General features: G+C 43.7%; 1 protein-coding gene across 1 annotated transcript; it reads left to right on the top strand.

The window, feature by feature from the left end:
- Window positions 1-12,413: 12,413 nt before the first annotated feature.
- On the top strand, window positions 12,414-16,502 carry T265_06362 (hypothetical protein; the record flags this gene model as incomplete). The annotated part of the gene is made up of 2 exons (XM_009171603.1): window positions 12,414-12,588; window positions 16,357-16,502. The coding sequence occupies 2 exons, from the start codon at window positions 12,414-12,416 to the stop codon at window positions 16,500-16,502; spliced, it is 321 nt and encodes a 106-aa protein (XP_009169867.1).
- Between the last annotated feature and the right edge of the window lie 583 nt (window positions 16,503-17,085).

The raw sequence follows: 17,085 nt of genomic DNA, 5'->3' as shown, positions 1-17,085 counted from the left end.
ATTTCAGTTCAAAACCTAGACGTCCATTTGATCAATTCGATTTTTAAATACACCCAGCAAACGCAACGCTTAGCCACACAAGGCCGTTTAACTTTGACAAATTTGGTATAAAAAACGTGAGATTTAAGCTTGTTGTTTTTCAGCGCATGCGCTGGCCAGGTTTCCAAGTTGTTTTTGTTCTGTTACTCTATCCCCTTTGGTTACATCGTTCTCCACTCATATTTGCACATCGTGTTTCGTTATCACATTGACAGAATGACACTTGAGACGAAACGGACGTTATACTCTGAAAGTCGATATGTATTTCCGCTACAACGGATGGTCAAAACCAAACTATAATCAAAGGACTCTGCTAATTCCGTCAACAATAAGCCTCTCTTAGTTGCCTCTTCACAGCAGTGATATCTCTTGTATCAGACAAAACCATTTGCTTTCCTGTAACGTTCACGTGTCGAAAACACTCCCACTACCATATGATGTGGATAACCAAGTTCTTCCGTGTTTTTTAACCACCGTATAATGGTATTTGTACGCAGTGAAGAGACCTTGAAGCTTTTTTCGAGATTTCACCCTCAAGTGTAATCAGTGTATGCTGAACTGTAAAGAAGTACTGCGCAACTATTTCATTCATATTGGCGATCATTATCGGTGGGCTTCGCACGAACCAACGGGAGGATTCAAACAATGCTACTCGTGATTGGAGTATCTAATCTTCAACTGCACTTGCTCCTGATCGAAAGCCGTCGTGATTGTCCTTGCTCCGAACTCGTGTGTTCCGAACCACCACAGTGGAGTTCCTCCCTCTGCTTGGTCACCTGGCTCTGATAGCCTTCTACATTTAAAGACATCGCACACACTTCTTTCAGAACAAATTTGGCTAAATTTGCAGTCTTTGAACAAGATGTTCCATGCGCACCATTTTTCATGCACAAGCTACTTGAATCAGTACGAAAACGTTTCAAAAGGAACTTGGTTTGCATCCGAAACCCAACATGTTGAAAAGTTAAACCGTAAAGCAGAACAGTAAGTCGGTTTATGGAGACATCTGGTAGGTTAAGACAACAAAGGCACAGCCATCATTGTCGGTTTGTCCCTTAACCTGGTTTTATGCCAAGGCAGCTGGAGACTACCACGCTTCTTCCTACTCTCCTTCGGGTGTGACCCAGGGTTAAAATCACGAGCTTCATCTTTATGGAATCGGATTCGAGTACCTGCAAGGTCTCTTCAGATTATCTCTCGGCCTCCATTTTGAAACTCTGCTGCCTCATCTGCCTCATCAATAAAACACTGAAAATATATTTCCTGAGAAAGATTATATTGTCATCCTTTGCAGTAATGAATTGTAATTGCGAGAAAATTGTTTGAGCTCCTGTTGACCATGAATGAACGAGGCATCCATATATAAAACTTGAGAGGACATTAGACAGCTAGTAAATGTGTTTGCGAAAGTGAGACCACATGATTTCTTATTCTAGGTAGATACGGACACGTGCTCGCGAATGCCTGAAACATGTTAAGTTTTGGAAAAATTCAACTTTGGAGGCTTTGGCCCGGTCCTCATTCCGGTAAACTAAGTCTACTAAGCATACCTATTGGTGTGATCAAGGGCCCCGTATTCCGGAATCGCGCCACCAACTGATCATCACCTATTCGTTTGTAGTCTGATTGAAATTTCTCAAATATCAGTTGTAGTTATTCCTCTTGGATACTCGGAAGAGTCTTCATTCGTCAAGGTGCTCTGCTAATTCCGTCAACAACAAGCCTCTCTTAGTTGCCTCTTCACAGCAGTGATATCTCTTGTATCAGACAAAACCATTTGCTTTCCTGTAACGTTCACGTGTCGAAAACACTCCCACTACCATATGATGTGGGTAACCAAGTTCTTCCGTGTTTTTTAACCACCGTATAATGGTATTTGTACGCAGTGAAGAGACCTTGAAGCTTTTTTCGAGATTTCACCCTCAAGTGTAATCAGTGTATGCTGAACTGTAAAGAAGTACTGCGCAACTATTTCATTCATATTGGCGGTCATTATCGGTGGGCTTCGCACGAACCAACGGGGTTTTGTCAACCCTCTGAAACTTCGCTACACGTTATTCGACAATCTACTGTTATCACATTAGATACGGTATAAACATTGATGGCATATGGATGAGAGCAAAGCAGCTCGGAACTGGATCCGGCGAAGGTGTGAACGATCGACTTTGGAAATATGACATGGCAGTGGGTGAGGTTGAGACATATCAAACCGTGTGGAAAGTTTGAACCTACGCAAACTGGGGGAGTTTACATGGACGAATAGCGGGATAGAGGAAGCCATGTCCGTAGGATAGGTGTTAGGTCACACACCCGCACATCCCGCCTTACTGCTACAATTATATAATTGTTCTGAACTGATAGGGATCTTATCGTTCTCCCCATGTATGCTTTTTCACATGTGCGCTCGTAGTCGTAGGTGTACTCCGAGGTGGATAGAATAGACAACCAGATGGAAGTGGTAGTTTTTGCTATTTCGGTCAAAAGAAACAAACCAGCCGCTCAAAATGAGCGCTATACTGCACTTTGTAGTCGCAGATTTATACGACTGATAAAGCAATAAAGTTTCGTCGGTCGCGTTTGTTCAGGTGTTTGCGTCATCGCACATTTTTCCTCCTTTCATTCGAGAACAAGCTTGAGTTTGGATAAAGAGTAGTATTTCATCGAACGGTACCGGATGCATGCGGACAAATGAGCAGTAATGACCTAACAACTGTCGAGTGATCAGAATCACCCAGATGGTATGAGAAGAGGCTTCACTCACATCGGAGGGAGACAGTTCCCCTCCTTACTGAAAAATGAGGGAAGGAGGGGACAACTTTCCTCATATGCCTGGAGCAGATCACCTGCTTTCTAGGCAGTGGGATTGTCCCGACTCGGTCTGTTGAGAAAACCATACTTGTGAAGCGCATACAGTAGACCCCATTCCCACTGAACTTGTGTTGGCAAATACGTCAGTCAGTGGGTCATCTGTAAGAACGTGTACGTCCATAAAATTGCAATCTCAGATTGCGCTTTCCTGTCACAGTGTCACTCCTGAATTCAACGACCGGTGATAAATCAGTAACCTTCACTTCATACTAGGTAATGGACAATAATGCCATTTTCTAAGTGATCAGATAAAGGTTTAATTCAGAAGATTTCCACTGCAACCGATCGATGGATATCCATGTTCTGAATTTCATACATTATCTGCGCATAATTTTCGTGAGCCCAATCACATGAACTACACAGAATGGATGTTTCAAAAATGTTGCAATAGGTGATGGATAGATAGAAATGAGCTTATTCATACTGAATGTATCCGGTGATATGCGCTTGTGTTTGATGATGGTGCTTGGTCGGTACACGCAAACATTGACCTATGGGGCTTGAGCAGCTCTCACACTGAGTTACTCATTCCTGGATGCACTGACACCTTCGGGTACAGAATGCTGCAAGCAGATAAGTGCACAAAGTTAGGCAAAGCTGAAAACTACGCCACAGACCTTTGCCTCGTCCTCCCGGCAAGTCACTGTCCAATCGTTGTGTTTTTTGATAATTCTTGGTGTAGCGGCTCTCGCCAGGTTGGCGAAGAAACTTGAGTCGAAGAACTGTTAACGCAATAAACAAATCGTGTAAGCTGAGTGGTGACAATATTGCGTGTGAGGTAATGTGCAGTTGTGTGGATGTTTTATCGACTTAGTAGTATGTAGTGTTGCATCCGACAGCTATGGATGTTGGCATACCCCTCCAATGGCCTTAGGTGGCACGTGGCATGGCTGTGTGAAGGCAAACAGTTGACAAAAAATTTAAGAATGTTTGATTATGAAAGTGACTTGCTTCTGACTGAATTCACGACGCACCTAGCGTAACCAGTAATTTAGCTGGTGGGACTGTGGAATAAGTCTGGGAAATATACAATGATCATAATTCTATGGTTGATGTTAATAGTTTGAAAGTGATTACCGTTGTGTTTCGCCGATAAGCGGCAAAACTTGTCCACGGAGATTCAATTCAAAAGGATCAGTTTACTTTTGTCCAAACTGCCGTAAAGGAAAGGATTTACTAACTCGATTTGGAAGATTAATTGTACTAACTCTACACTCAAGGCTACTCTGGTGAACCCCCGACCAGCTCTTGGTCAGTTAGTTTGATGCTTCTAAAGAGGGTTGAAATGCGTGGTATTTCCAAACGGTTACTAGTTTTCGAATACGGACCCGAGTTCACCATGCAAGCACAAAGACGTAGCCATCGGGGGGACCCGAACAGGAGACCCGTGGCGAAGCTTTACAAACCTCCTTCTTTTTAGCATTTATTATCTCTTTTTTGTTGTCTCGCTTCGACTTGTTTATAAAAAAGCATGTACATGGATATTATTGCTTTAACTCTATTGTTCAGCATGAAATTCAGGGTTTTTCGTTCCGATTCCTTTTAGTAGGTAAGTAGACAATGAACCAGTCACCTTGATTCCTTTATTATTTCTTTATTTCTCCACTGGCTAGATGACTGTTTTCACCTCCCTCACAATGAAAACGGGTGGCCATAGTCTTTTCCTTATTTCTGCGCCGCTTTTTCCTTGCTTCCGTTCGTCTACACTACTCATGACTGTGAGCTAGGTTTTTTCTCAGATATATCAGCACCTTCGCTTACTCACTCTCTACAATATCGGATCCAGACCCTTTATGTTAGAGAAGTTATACCGACGAGTAGTTTTCAATCAATTTGAAAAGTTTTGGAACCGACTGAGTACTCTTCGTTTCAGAAGGGCTTGGTAAACAGTCGGTAGTTTCGCTTTTGACACAAAAGCTTCATTAGGCCAACTGAGCAGGTAACCGAATTGGCCAGGTTATAAGGCAGACGGGGAACCACTCAGTAAATCCCTTTCAGATTATCACACTAGATCATTGTTGAGTGTCTTTGACTCAGTAGTGTACACTCAAGAACAAGTCCTAGCAGTGGGATCTCCAGCATCCTCGATTTTGGCAAATATATTTATGAAAGAATTTGAAAAGAGAGATTCGGCCGGTTTCCCATACTCACCTAAGATATTCTGGCGGTATGTACATGACACTTTGATCGTGATGAAACGAGACAAAGTTAGTGAGTTTTACAGATATCTGAAAGAACTGAGTCCACACATCAGATTTAGTGCGGAGATAGAGCCAGTCGAGGGCACACTGGCCTTTTTATACACCGTGATACATAAGGTCAGGGGGTAACTAAAGACCACAGTGTACGAGAAACCAACTGACATTGGTGCAGTTTTGAACCGTTCGTCTGCCTATCCGAAGTCGGTATTCGCCAGTATTGCCCCTGTAGTGTTTAGGTGTGTAGGGGCTCTTTGCACAGAATAAGCCGATCGGACAGCGGTCCAAATTGAAGTAAAGAACAAACTTCGGGTTAGTGGATATCCAGCTAGATTGATTAGGCGTCACTTGCAAAAGGTGTTGGTACTGGTAACAAAACCCAACAGAGAATGGATCGGAATCGCTGTTATTCCATATAAACCAGGGACATCGGAGGTTATTCGAAGAATTCCAAACACGGCTAACATAAGAGGGGAAGAACTCTGCTCTGTGTACTGGTGCAGTTAAAGGATCACCTCCCGTCAACAGAGTCTACAAAATTAAGTATAACGACTGCACCAAAGTATATATAGGACAGACGGCCAGGGAAGTTCACATCAGAATCGGAGAGTATCGTAGAAAAATAAACAGGCCGCCGAGAAATGTAGATGAAAATTAAGCGCTGCTAAAAGAGTCAACAGCTGCGCAACACGCACTGGTCACGCACCCAAATAGCTTTAGGAAATGTTGGGGTTTTGAGGCAAGGACTACGGTCCATGTCACAGAGACCGATAGCCGAGGCGGTAGAAGTCGCCAAACATCCCAGTGTTAACAAGATAAAAGGCGTGGAACCGGCAAGCGTATAGAGCACGGTCTTGGGTCAATCGGGCTAACACTTGTTGATGTGCGGTTATCAGAAGAAGGAGTAGTCATCATCTGAATTCCACTCAACCTTACCCACCTACCCTCCCCTCAACTAAATTGTCGCAACACCCACAAGCCCACAAAGACCAGTGGCACCCGCAGTGAATCATCAGTTGAAGCACCCTGAAGTTGCAGATTAAGGAACAACAGCCGATCGGAACTAATTTGAAACTCCTCCAACCCTTCAATGAAAGATTTTGGCAACCACACTGACCGACAAGAGCCGTTAATTGACACTCAACACTGATCTAGTGCGATAATACGAAGAGGACTTAATCACTGGGTCCCCGTCTGCCTTATAACCTGACCACTTTGATGACCTCTTATCAGATGACTGGGATGTAAAAACACGTTCGAGGTTTCTGACATTGGTTACTCTCAAATCTCCGTTACTAATAGTAGTTCGGTAGGGAGTGTTTCCTCCTGGATCAACCACTATCAGCTGAATTCCGATGAGGAATGTCATGCCTCTTCGATTCTGTCTTATTAAGTTACCTTTCCTTGAATGATACCAAACATCAGAGGGCCCGGAAAGGTGAGCCAGCGCGCCGGATACACTCGAAGTTAATTAGAGAGCCCGTGGGCTGTTAATCAAGGAAACGCAAACGAAGAGCTTCGAAACTAAGACCCTCATGGTTGCTGGCTTTAGCCGTTTTCAGTTCATTTATTTTAGAACATTCAGGTCAACGATACATGAGGAATAATAACCGGAACGATAATCGTCTTGCTCGTAGCCACAGGCCAATAGCTCTCTTGCATTGCTCTCTTGCTCTAACTTACACTACTGGAAAGTTATTGAGTAGTTGCAAATAAACCCTGACTGCCATATAGCACGAGAACCTCAGACGCTCAGGATCTCACAAATTTTGCGGCTCTGTCTCGTAGGGGAGCACATATGTATACACTGTCACCACAGAAGTCATGAACGTTACTTGTGGATTTCTGATATCTGAGGTGGTCAGCATTAACTGTTACTTTCAAATGTTTCTTTTTTAGAAACAGCATAGGTGTGGGTTAATGATGAAAGCCAGGCAGACTATTCTATGGTAAGTGAACTGCATGAAACAATGTTCGTTATTCAAGTTGTTTTGCTTCCCCCTCATTATCACCCTTATGAATACTGAATGTCCGTTAGTCTGAGCTGCAAGTCGTTGAATTCGATAAGCCCTAGTTTCCTGTAGCCATATGTGATTCAGATGTGTTGTGTGGCTGGCTCCGTAAGTGGATAGATTTCATCTCTTTTACTCAGCGCCAACCTCTGTGGAGACAGGGGCGTAAAGAAGTACCTTTGCAGTATACGTAATGCACTCCTCAAAGAGTTACTGAAAACTCTTCCACATCCCACGACTGGTTTCATTTTCGCCCTTCTTGGGGCTCATCAGTTAGGCGCATTCCTGAGTCTCCTTCAACCGTATATTCTACTAGAGCCCAAACTAAACAAATTGGACACCAATTCGGTTTTCGCAGAAGACTCACCTGGAACCCAGTTAAATCTGTCGTTTATTATGTTTTTAGGCAACTGTATGTGCGGAACCAGGCTGACTCATATTTCAGATGGTACTATATTCAGGATATCGAATAGAAGTAATACACCATTCATGAGAATACTGCAATCTCTTCGACAGTCCACTAGTAGTTTACTTATTGAAGCAATCTGGATCTTACAGAGTGAATGCATGTAACCAACCTTCATCTGTCCAAGTTAAAAATGGGTCGTCGAAGCCACGATTTATGATTCTAACAGCCAAGTTATTTGAAGTCATCATTACTATTACTACATGAAACTCAGTGCGTTGCGAGACAACCCTAATTGGTGAAAGTCAACAGTTTGTATGGTCCTTGGTGAGGTTGAGCGGAGAGAGGCCGGAAGCATGGAATGCTCTCTTGACATTATTATCGCCACACTTGTTCCTTGTTGTCCGTGACCTAATGTTTATTGTAGATCCGAGTCCTTGGTGAGGTTGAGCGGAGAGAGGCCGGAAGCATGGAATGCTCTCTTGACATTATTATCGCCACACTTGTTCCTTGTTGTCCGTGACCTAATGTTTATTGACGCTAGATCCGAGGCCGATGCGGCGTGCAGTTGAGGCACGCTGTGTTGGTGTGTTGAGTTGGTCCGCGTTCTGACGTGTGCCTGATGCGTCTGTTCTGTTATTATATATGTCGTTGCAATGAGTGGAACGTGGGAAATCACATAGCGTCCTTTAAAAGGTCATGTTGTTGACATGTTCATCAAGGTCGTATCCATGTCACGCTGTTGCCGCGTGATTGTTAGACAGACAAAACAGGATGAGGATAGTAGGTGCATGTGTGAAATTGATTGGAGGAGTGATTAAGTGTGCATTTCTGTTGAATTTCTGTTGCATGATGGGAAAGCAGTGACTCCTTTAAAGTTAAGTGTGCATCACCACTCAGGTGCAAAGCATTATTGTTGAAGCGCTTGACGGCCTATCATTCATTACATCGGGATGAACAAGACTGTTCACTCAACCCAGTCATTACTACGGTATCCGTCAATCTGCGTGACGCTGTATCTTTTCTAAATAAGGATCAACTACATTGCTGATTAACCGCTCGTGGCCTAAAGTTGGGTGTTCAAACTACCAGTTCGCTCATTTTATTCTTCCGTAGTTTATTCCATCAAATTTCGGGCAAGTTGAGTGACAGACACCAGTGTCCTGTTTGCGGCCGGAAACTTCTGGAAGCTTCTCACTACCCACAGAATTTAGGTAAGCAGGGCAAAAGTTCGCCGGTTGCAGGCATTTGCTGGACAAATCTTCACTCGATGGTCCAAAAATACACTATGTGGTGCGCAAGGCATGACTGAACTATAAAGCACGCTGTGTTTGATATGGGTAGGTACCAGCCACTTGAAGCCGAACACCGGATTTTTCAAGCCCTGTCCCGAAAGCTGTGTGCTCAATTTAACCCAGATCCTGACAATTCGCTAAGTTAGATGGTCTCAGCGAGCACTTGGAACCTCAAACTGTCTTGGTCAGGTGATGTATGAATAGCATTCGTCAACAATCGATTCAAGCTTATTTTATGAATCAGAGCCCGGTCAAACAGGGTACGCAGTAAAATTGCGACCCGAAAAATTTCACCCAACTCCACTGCATCTTAGTGATTGATAGCTGATATGAATTATTCCGCGAGTATTTGCAATGTACTACCCATAAGGTTGATGACAGCCCACAACCGGTTTCACCCTTTTTGGGGCTCATCAGTTAGGCGCAGTCCCTGGATTTCCGTCAACCTTATGTTCTACTTGAAAGCGAATTGCACGAAAAAAACAAATTAGTTTTCAAATGAGTATATATTCGCTATTCAGCGAGTAGTTTAGGTGCTTCATCAGACGGTCAAATAAATTGTTGTAGAGCATGTTCGACCTAGCGATCTGGAAGTCAGTTTAGGTTTAATGTAGGGATGTCTTCATTATCTTTCATTTCCACATTATGGGAGTAGTACCCGGATCCTTCTTTCGGTGATCCGACACATTCCTAGTCCCATCCATTCCTTAGGATGTCAAGACCCACCACCTTCATCTATCCACACATAACCATCATCTGCTCATATAATATTATGATGCTGTCACGGATGATGCACGGACTCAAACCCTCCAATCTGACAGACTCTTGAAACTAAGGATCAGTTCCCTATTTTGTTGATTTTCCCTTCTGCTTACAACTCCGGAAAAAATAAAACCCGGGTCTATTAGCTAACTGACAGAAAGTTAGGCATTAGATAAAACAAATCACAAACCGGAATGACAGAAGTGCCATTTAGGACCATAAAGTTCCGGAACACTCACTCCGGCAAAAGCCTTCTGCACAATCGTACTGGTTAGGTGGACATTGTAAGATTAGACATGCTAGTTAGGGATTTTATGTTGTCGAGCACAGAAGCGTGCGCCTACAGACCGGTTTGCACAGTGGGGAACATTGACTCACGCAGGAAACCGGGTGGTATCTGAAGCCCATGGACTGCAAGTTGTCAGGTCTTTCAGAAATGTCTAAGACTGTCCAGACAAACTATCCCTGTCGCTAATCTGATCGTGAGAACGGGTCAAAACTTCATCATGGTTGTCTCTCACACCCAAACGCTTTAAGACTTACATAGTATATTTATTGACTTCACCTACTTGATTTTAATAAGATGTGAGGTAACATGTGAGATGCTTTTAAAAAAAATTGAGTTTGAAACTTCGAGTTCGCCTGACTCTGTTTTTGCATACATCACGATAACATAAATTGTCACACCATCGTAATACAAACAACCAGGGCAAACTGCAAAGTTGGCGAAATAAGTAGGATGAAAACAATTCAAAATTAGTAATTTCGGGTTACTAGGCACAACATATTTACCTAAAAGAATGTGTGTGCCACATGATTTTCTGAACGCACTGGACCAATTGCAACCGATCGATAGCCAATGCCTCAATTACGGCTGGTCAAAGACGATTGAGTTCGTGGCGTTTTGGTAGTATCAAAGTTTTAGCCTGCAACCAGTTTGAAGCAGTTTGTAACGGTGGAGGATAAATGTGCTCGTACGCGATTGCACTGGTCCTGTGAATAGTCATCTACATCAATTCTAAAAGCTGGCATGAACATCGTTCCATTCCTCTGAAACTGGTGCCACAATGGCCGCGGGTCGAATGATGTAAGACACCTGAAACAGGTAAGCTCCGAAAAGTAAACAATGAATATGGAAGATAAATTCTTCGATTGAAAAAGAGCATGGGCGGTTATTCGGCTGGGGCCGAATAGAGTTGTTTTCTTGGTTCTTACTCCTCATTCCTCGATCACTCTGGATTTATTGTAATCGAACCGCCGAGCTCGGTGAACCGATCAATAGCCACCTGGCCAACCACCAGTAAAAACCCCCCGAGCTACCAACATTTCGACACGCCGCACGTGTCCATGTCGTCAATGGCCGTTTCCAGTGCAAGCATTCAAACTGTGATCTGCGGAAACTGTCGCTGAATAATTCGTTTCTGTGGCGAAAGCGGAATTGCCAAAGATATTCTGGATAAGGGGAAGCGCTTCCTTCGATGGTTTGTGTGAGGCAAGCACGAGCGGCCACACGCCATACGTGAAAGTCACGTCCAGTTCACACCCAGAAGAACCTGTACTTTTTGCCTACGACTCGGTCAAATGTGATAAGTTCGTCTACGCAGGTTCGGGCTGTCATCCATCAACTAGAATTCTCAAGTCACATGCCCTCAGATTGATCCGTATCTTCTATACTACTTGATCTCTACAAATACATAGGCTTTTAATGAGATCTCAGGCTTCCTGAAACTGGAACAGCTGTTGATCACACAAAATACTTCACCGACAGTTGTCGCCTGCTTTTTATCAGGCGTTCCGGAGTAAATTCTACTCGAAATGTATCAGCGACGCGTTGTGATGTGTTTTCGATTGGTCAACCAAACACTGTTGAGAAACCATGTGATAGACCGAGGCACGTGACCTGCACAAGCTCGTCGGTAGCTGGTTTGGTTGTGCACGTTGTGGTACTCAAATATTGATCCGAAGAATCACTTATCTTACTCTGCTTTATCGCTTTGTGTTGCACAAGCCCACCGAAATTTTGGCTACACTTGCGCGACAGGTGCATCCATTTATCACCCCTCTTTTGTGTTCGATTGTACCATTCTCTGATCAGTCGCACAGCTTGTGAGTATTTCGCATTCCACATCAAGTCCATCTAGTGGTGTGTTGACCTACAACGATGCGTCCACATACCTATTTTGATAGCAAAAAACAACAAGAGAAAGTCGTTAGCCACGAAGTAAGCACTTCAGTTAGTGGTAATGACCATAGAGTTTTAAATGGCTGCATCCACTGCTCCATTTGAATGGAGGGAAAAGTGGAGCTATTTCACCTAGCAAGCAGCGAACAGAGAGCAGCCACTTTGTAATCAACCAAAGTTTCACCCAGATATAATGGATGAATCCTGTTCTCTTCGCATCCTGAAAGTTCCCTGTACTCTTAGTTCCAGTAACCACAACCGTCGAGCTGTCATTTCGACAACAAGACGAGCTATGTGAACAAAGATTTCTGTGAAAGTGAGATCTAATCTGCAAGATGAAATCTCAAAAGAAAATTTAAAATCCCACTATCCCTGTAAGCTCTAGAACAAACCGACAGCCAGCTAGTCTCCACTCTGTTGTCTACGAAAACGCTGCTCATATCTCTAGAAAATATCTGCAAACTCTCAGTAGATTCCAAAAACACGAAAAGGAATGTGGTACTAATCTGCTACTGTTTGTCACTCTAACAACTTTTTTGGAATAATGTGGTCCATCCGTTTGTTTCTCCTGTAGATATCCGAATGCTGCAAGTTAACTCACCTACCTAACTTCATGTGACTCCCGTCTGAAGAGTGTTCTTTGAGGTTTAAATGAAAAAGGGGGCGAGATGGACCAAGTGGTTAGGGCGCGAATTTACTGACCGCAAGGTCCGTGGTTCGAACCCGACCTCTGCCTCTCGACTTCCCCTATCTAGGCTTGGGCAACCTGACAGTACCCCAGCCCTCGTGCCTCCTTCTTGTAGCATGGCAGATAGGCACCAAAAGGGTGCTACAGCTGAATTATTTATTTATTTATTTATTTATTTATTTATTTATTTATTTATTTATTTATTTATTTATTGACTGATTGATTGATTGATTGATTGATTGATTGATTGATTGATTGATTGATTGATTGATTGATTGATTGATTGATTGATTGATTGATTGATTGATTGATTGATTGATTGATTGATTGATTGATTGATTGATTGATTGATTGATTGATTGATTGATTGATTGATTGATTGATTGATTGATTGATTGATTGATTGATTGATTTTAAATGAAAAAACCGCAGTACACTCAAGTCGCAGTAATCTGTTGCACCTCGAACCCAACTGGAAATTTGTGATATCTTGTACTTTGGATTTTCAGTAAATTTTTTGGCTGCAAGATCAGTTTTATCAGTTGCCGGTCAACTTACGCAAAGTAACTTGAATGATGCTGTATTGGCCAGACATACTTTGAAATCTACCCAGATACCTGCGCTTGATAAAAACCATCCTTCATCATCCATTGTCAATGCTTTCTTGTTATAGATGGTCGCAAAACACATGGGTACATGAGGTCTGGTACTCGTGGAATATATCATTGGTGTGAACTACCGCTGTGAATGTCTCTAGGCAAAAGCATTTTGAACTAGAATAGGTTGAATCTTTTTTGCATTAGAGCTGTCGGTGTACTTTTGCTCGTCACACACAGTCTCGGGTTGTTTTTAGTTCCATGATTTTCTCCGCCTCGTATAAACACCGTTTCATATAAGGGGGAAACTTCTTTCAACTGAATATTGCTACGAAATTGTGCGCAGGTCAGCCAGTACATCTGAAAGGACTTGTCTGTGCGTTCAGTACAGTAGCGTTGCAATTAAACTTTGTCCACCAAACAGTAATGAAAACGAGGCTAGAATGTCGAGAGGCTACCCGGTAACTTTGGTCCAATACACTGTTGATTTATAAAACAGGTTTATTCACAAGAGAGAAGAACGTAATTACTCGATGCGTGCTGACCTCCGGACACATGGTTCGTTACCTCTCGTCACGTACTCCATTCCAAACTGAGCTTTCCCCTGCCACCCGTCTCCAGAGCACACGCCTTGACTACGGGACTTTGTTTTACGCAATGCTTACGGTATCACTAAAACTACTGCCTTTTCCACCAAACCTATTCAGGGATTGTTTTGATCCATCAGAAGCTCGTTGCCTAGCGCAGATTTTAATGAATAATTTTTTCTTGCTGTCAACTTAGGACACATGAAATTGACTGCGGCTGACGTATGCGTGTCTCCAGATTGAAGGGACGAGTTTCGCTGCTCACCTGCTAGTTGGCGGAGGGAAGCCCTCAGACCCAATCCGAACGTCCAGCAAGAACTGCAGCTTTTGCGAATTTCGATCATACTTTTTCCGCTCGGACAAGTCATCGGGGTTAATAAACCCAAGGGGTCACGGATGAGAAAGACCCTAATGCAAGAGTAAATGGTTAAAAACAAAATATTTTGCTCTCCTGATTACCCAGTGGCGTGAAGTTTACTGAGTTGTCCGCAGCCTAATGTGTGTCATTTCACAGTGACAGTGCTACTGAAAGAACTGACACGCGACAGTTCTACACTTACTTCATCACACGTGTTTTGCGTTCAGTTCACAGAGATTTGAATGAAACTATCTAACTAACTGTCGGAAACCTTCTGGTACGTTTCAGTAGTCCGTAGGGCGAAGTGACTGGGGAATTCTCGCAGCCGGAACAAGACACTTAGTCAGGCATCGTTCAAGGTTTCAGGCGGACGAACCACTTCGATCAAGCCGATACCCACCCACTATCCTCAGACCTGATGCGCACACTTTGCCTACGGCCTCTGTTATTTTCTGCCTACTTGATACCCCTGACCCTGTATCGATCAAGGACATCTCGCTCTTCCCCTCTGTCTCAGTCACCGCCTGTATCGCAGCCGGAGTTACTGCGTCAACAGCGGCCCATCCAGTAAAAGTGACGTTCACAGAATACGTGTTATTGACATATGATCGATTGCGGAAATATTTGCCTTCCAAATGAATAGCTATACCACAGATGTTGCATCCGTTACTTCGAGCGCGTGGCTTCGATCCTGTCTTCGAAGTAACCAGTTCTCTGGTTAGCCTAGCCACCTACTTTACCACATCTCCACAGGTGGACTGTTTCGGTTCCCGTCCTACTCTGCCATGGCGACTGGTACCTCTGCCATCTTCCTAGCCAGTTGCACCGAGTCCTTTAGGCTCATCTGACCGGCTCTCCTCACCAGCCACAACTGATATGTGATCCCTTACCCGAAGTCGGATGTCCAGGGTTTAAGACCCCGAATGGTCAAAGATATATCGCTGTTGGGCTCTTTGGAGAGCGATAAAGGACCAAATGCTTCTCCCTTCTTGTGTGGACTAAACATTTTTAGTGAAGCAGGAAATGAATGGAGCTTCTATGTCAATAGTCATCTCCATACAAGTCCTACGAGTCCCGCAACTATCCATAAGCATCGTTCTGTCGGTAAGGCTTAAATGGTCTACCAATGATGACCTTATTCCTGGCCTCGCATCCAGCGAATTGGCTGAAAGCTGGCTGCTTCCTGAATTCCAGCTGGAATGAAATCTTCGCCAGCGGAACTTGGGCCCGGATTTGCCATCACACTCACCTTGAGCGCCTGCAAATTTGCGCCCATAATTAAAGTACCAGTTTGTCCTCGAGTTTTTGCGGACGGGTGATCCGCCACTTGTGTTTGATCAAGCCCATAGTTTGACTGAGTTGGACATTTTTTAGTGTGGGGTTCATGTGTACTACTTGCCAAAAAGACACAGGAGCCACCAGCCGGTGGCATAGACATACATGTGATCCACAAGCCTGCACATGATTCTGGATCGATATTCCCAGTATCTCCATTGAATGTTCGATCAGACGCCATGCGCCTTCATATGGTGACCACAGGGGTGTACTTAACCAGGTCTAGTATGTTGTCTAATCAATCCCTCCAGACAGGGTTACCATATGGTTTCCCATAGAGCTGCCCAGTCGCGTTGGGTCACTTAGGTTCACCTAGCAACATGGTACCAAAAAATAGCTTAAAGTAAATCATGGCCGTCCGCCTTATCTAATAGTGCAGTCACTTCCACAGATCTTACGAAAAGCGCTACGACTTTTGATCAACCTTGTTAGCTCAGCTGATACCACCACGAATAACGAAAAAACTACCGTTCCAATTCAGTGCACATCTAACGGTTAAAACTGGAATAGATAGTGGAGTGAACAGTCACGAAAGGACGAAACCACAGAGAGCTGGTTATCAGTACAATTTGAGTCCCAGTAAACTGTCGTGTGAAATGGTTCCAAGGATGATCGATCAAGTCGGTCGATACCTGTCACAGACTCAGAATTCTTACGAGTCCCTTTTAAGGCACAGTATTGGGTTTGGCAAATTGTTTCTCAATGCCTTTTAGTGAGATAACTTACTTCGTAAAAAATTCGTGGAATAGCTTTCTTCGAAATCACTCGAGAATGATGCAGACTTCTGAAACACTTAGCAGCACAGAAATGCAACAACACAGTATACTGTGACCGATGATATAGAGCTTTCGGTGTACGGAAATTCACTCCAGAGTAGATTCTAAACTCGCGCACCAATGGTTTTTGGCCAGCATAGCACGTACATTTTCCGAATTGCAACGCAGAATCAGCTGATTTCAAGTGGAAACATTCTAACCACTATGATACTTTATTATTCAACGGTATGGGGCGATATGGTCTAAGTGGTTAGAGCGCGAATTTACTGACCGGAAAGTCGGTGGTTCGAACCCGACCTCTGCCTCTCTCATTCCCCTGTCTAGGCTTGGGCAACCTGGCAATATCCTAGCCCTCGTGCAACCTTCGGGTGGCATGGCACCGAAAGGGTGCTACAGCTGAACATATTACCTGAGATGCGACGGCATACAAACCTGATGCCCGAGCCTTTTCGCCATTTTTATGGAGCCGTTTGTTCAAACTCTGATTCACTCTTTGTTTTGTGCAGAGGATGGTGTAAACAATTATGTAACTTTCATGTGCTCCACACTAAATTGAGGGCAGCAAGTTTGGCGATAATGCTCGAACTGTCGTCGCAACACGAATGCCTTCGTAATGGAGTCACGTGTTATTGTCACCGTATCCTGCCTACTTCGGAGATGGACAAAAACAGCGATGTGGTCTGCAACTCCAACAATACAGCAGACTGAGACACACAACTCGAAAAACTGAGTGTTTTATGAAAACATAACTGTTTTGCTGATCAACTGACTATTATTCTAGGTTGTTATTCATTATCAATCATGGTCGTTGGTTTGTGCCTCCAACCACAACCACCAATCCATCGCTATACATCACTACTGATGATGTCACCTCTACTGGTGATGAAACGTTAGCAATCAAACTGCCCAGCTCAGCGAACAAACCAGCGACCATCTAAGCTACTTGAGCCACCAACATTTTCCTCTATAGACAGCTATCAATC

Source organism: Opisthorchis viverrini (assembly GCF_000715545.1).
Source record: "Opisthorchis viverrini unplaced genomic scaffold opera_v5_126, whole genome shotgun sequence".
Taxonomy (NCBI): Eukaryota; Metazoa; Platyhelminthes; class Trematoda; order Opisthorchiida; family Opisthorchiidae; genus Opisthorchis; species Opisthorchis viverrini.
The sequence above is the reverse complement of the archived record's forward strand: the minus strand, read 5'-3'. Positions and strand labels throughout refer to the sequence as shown.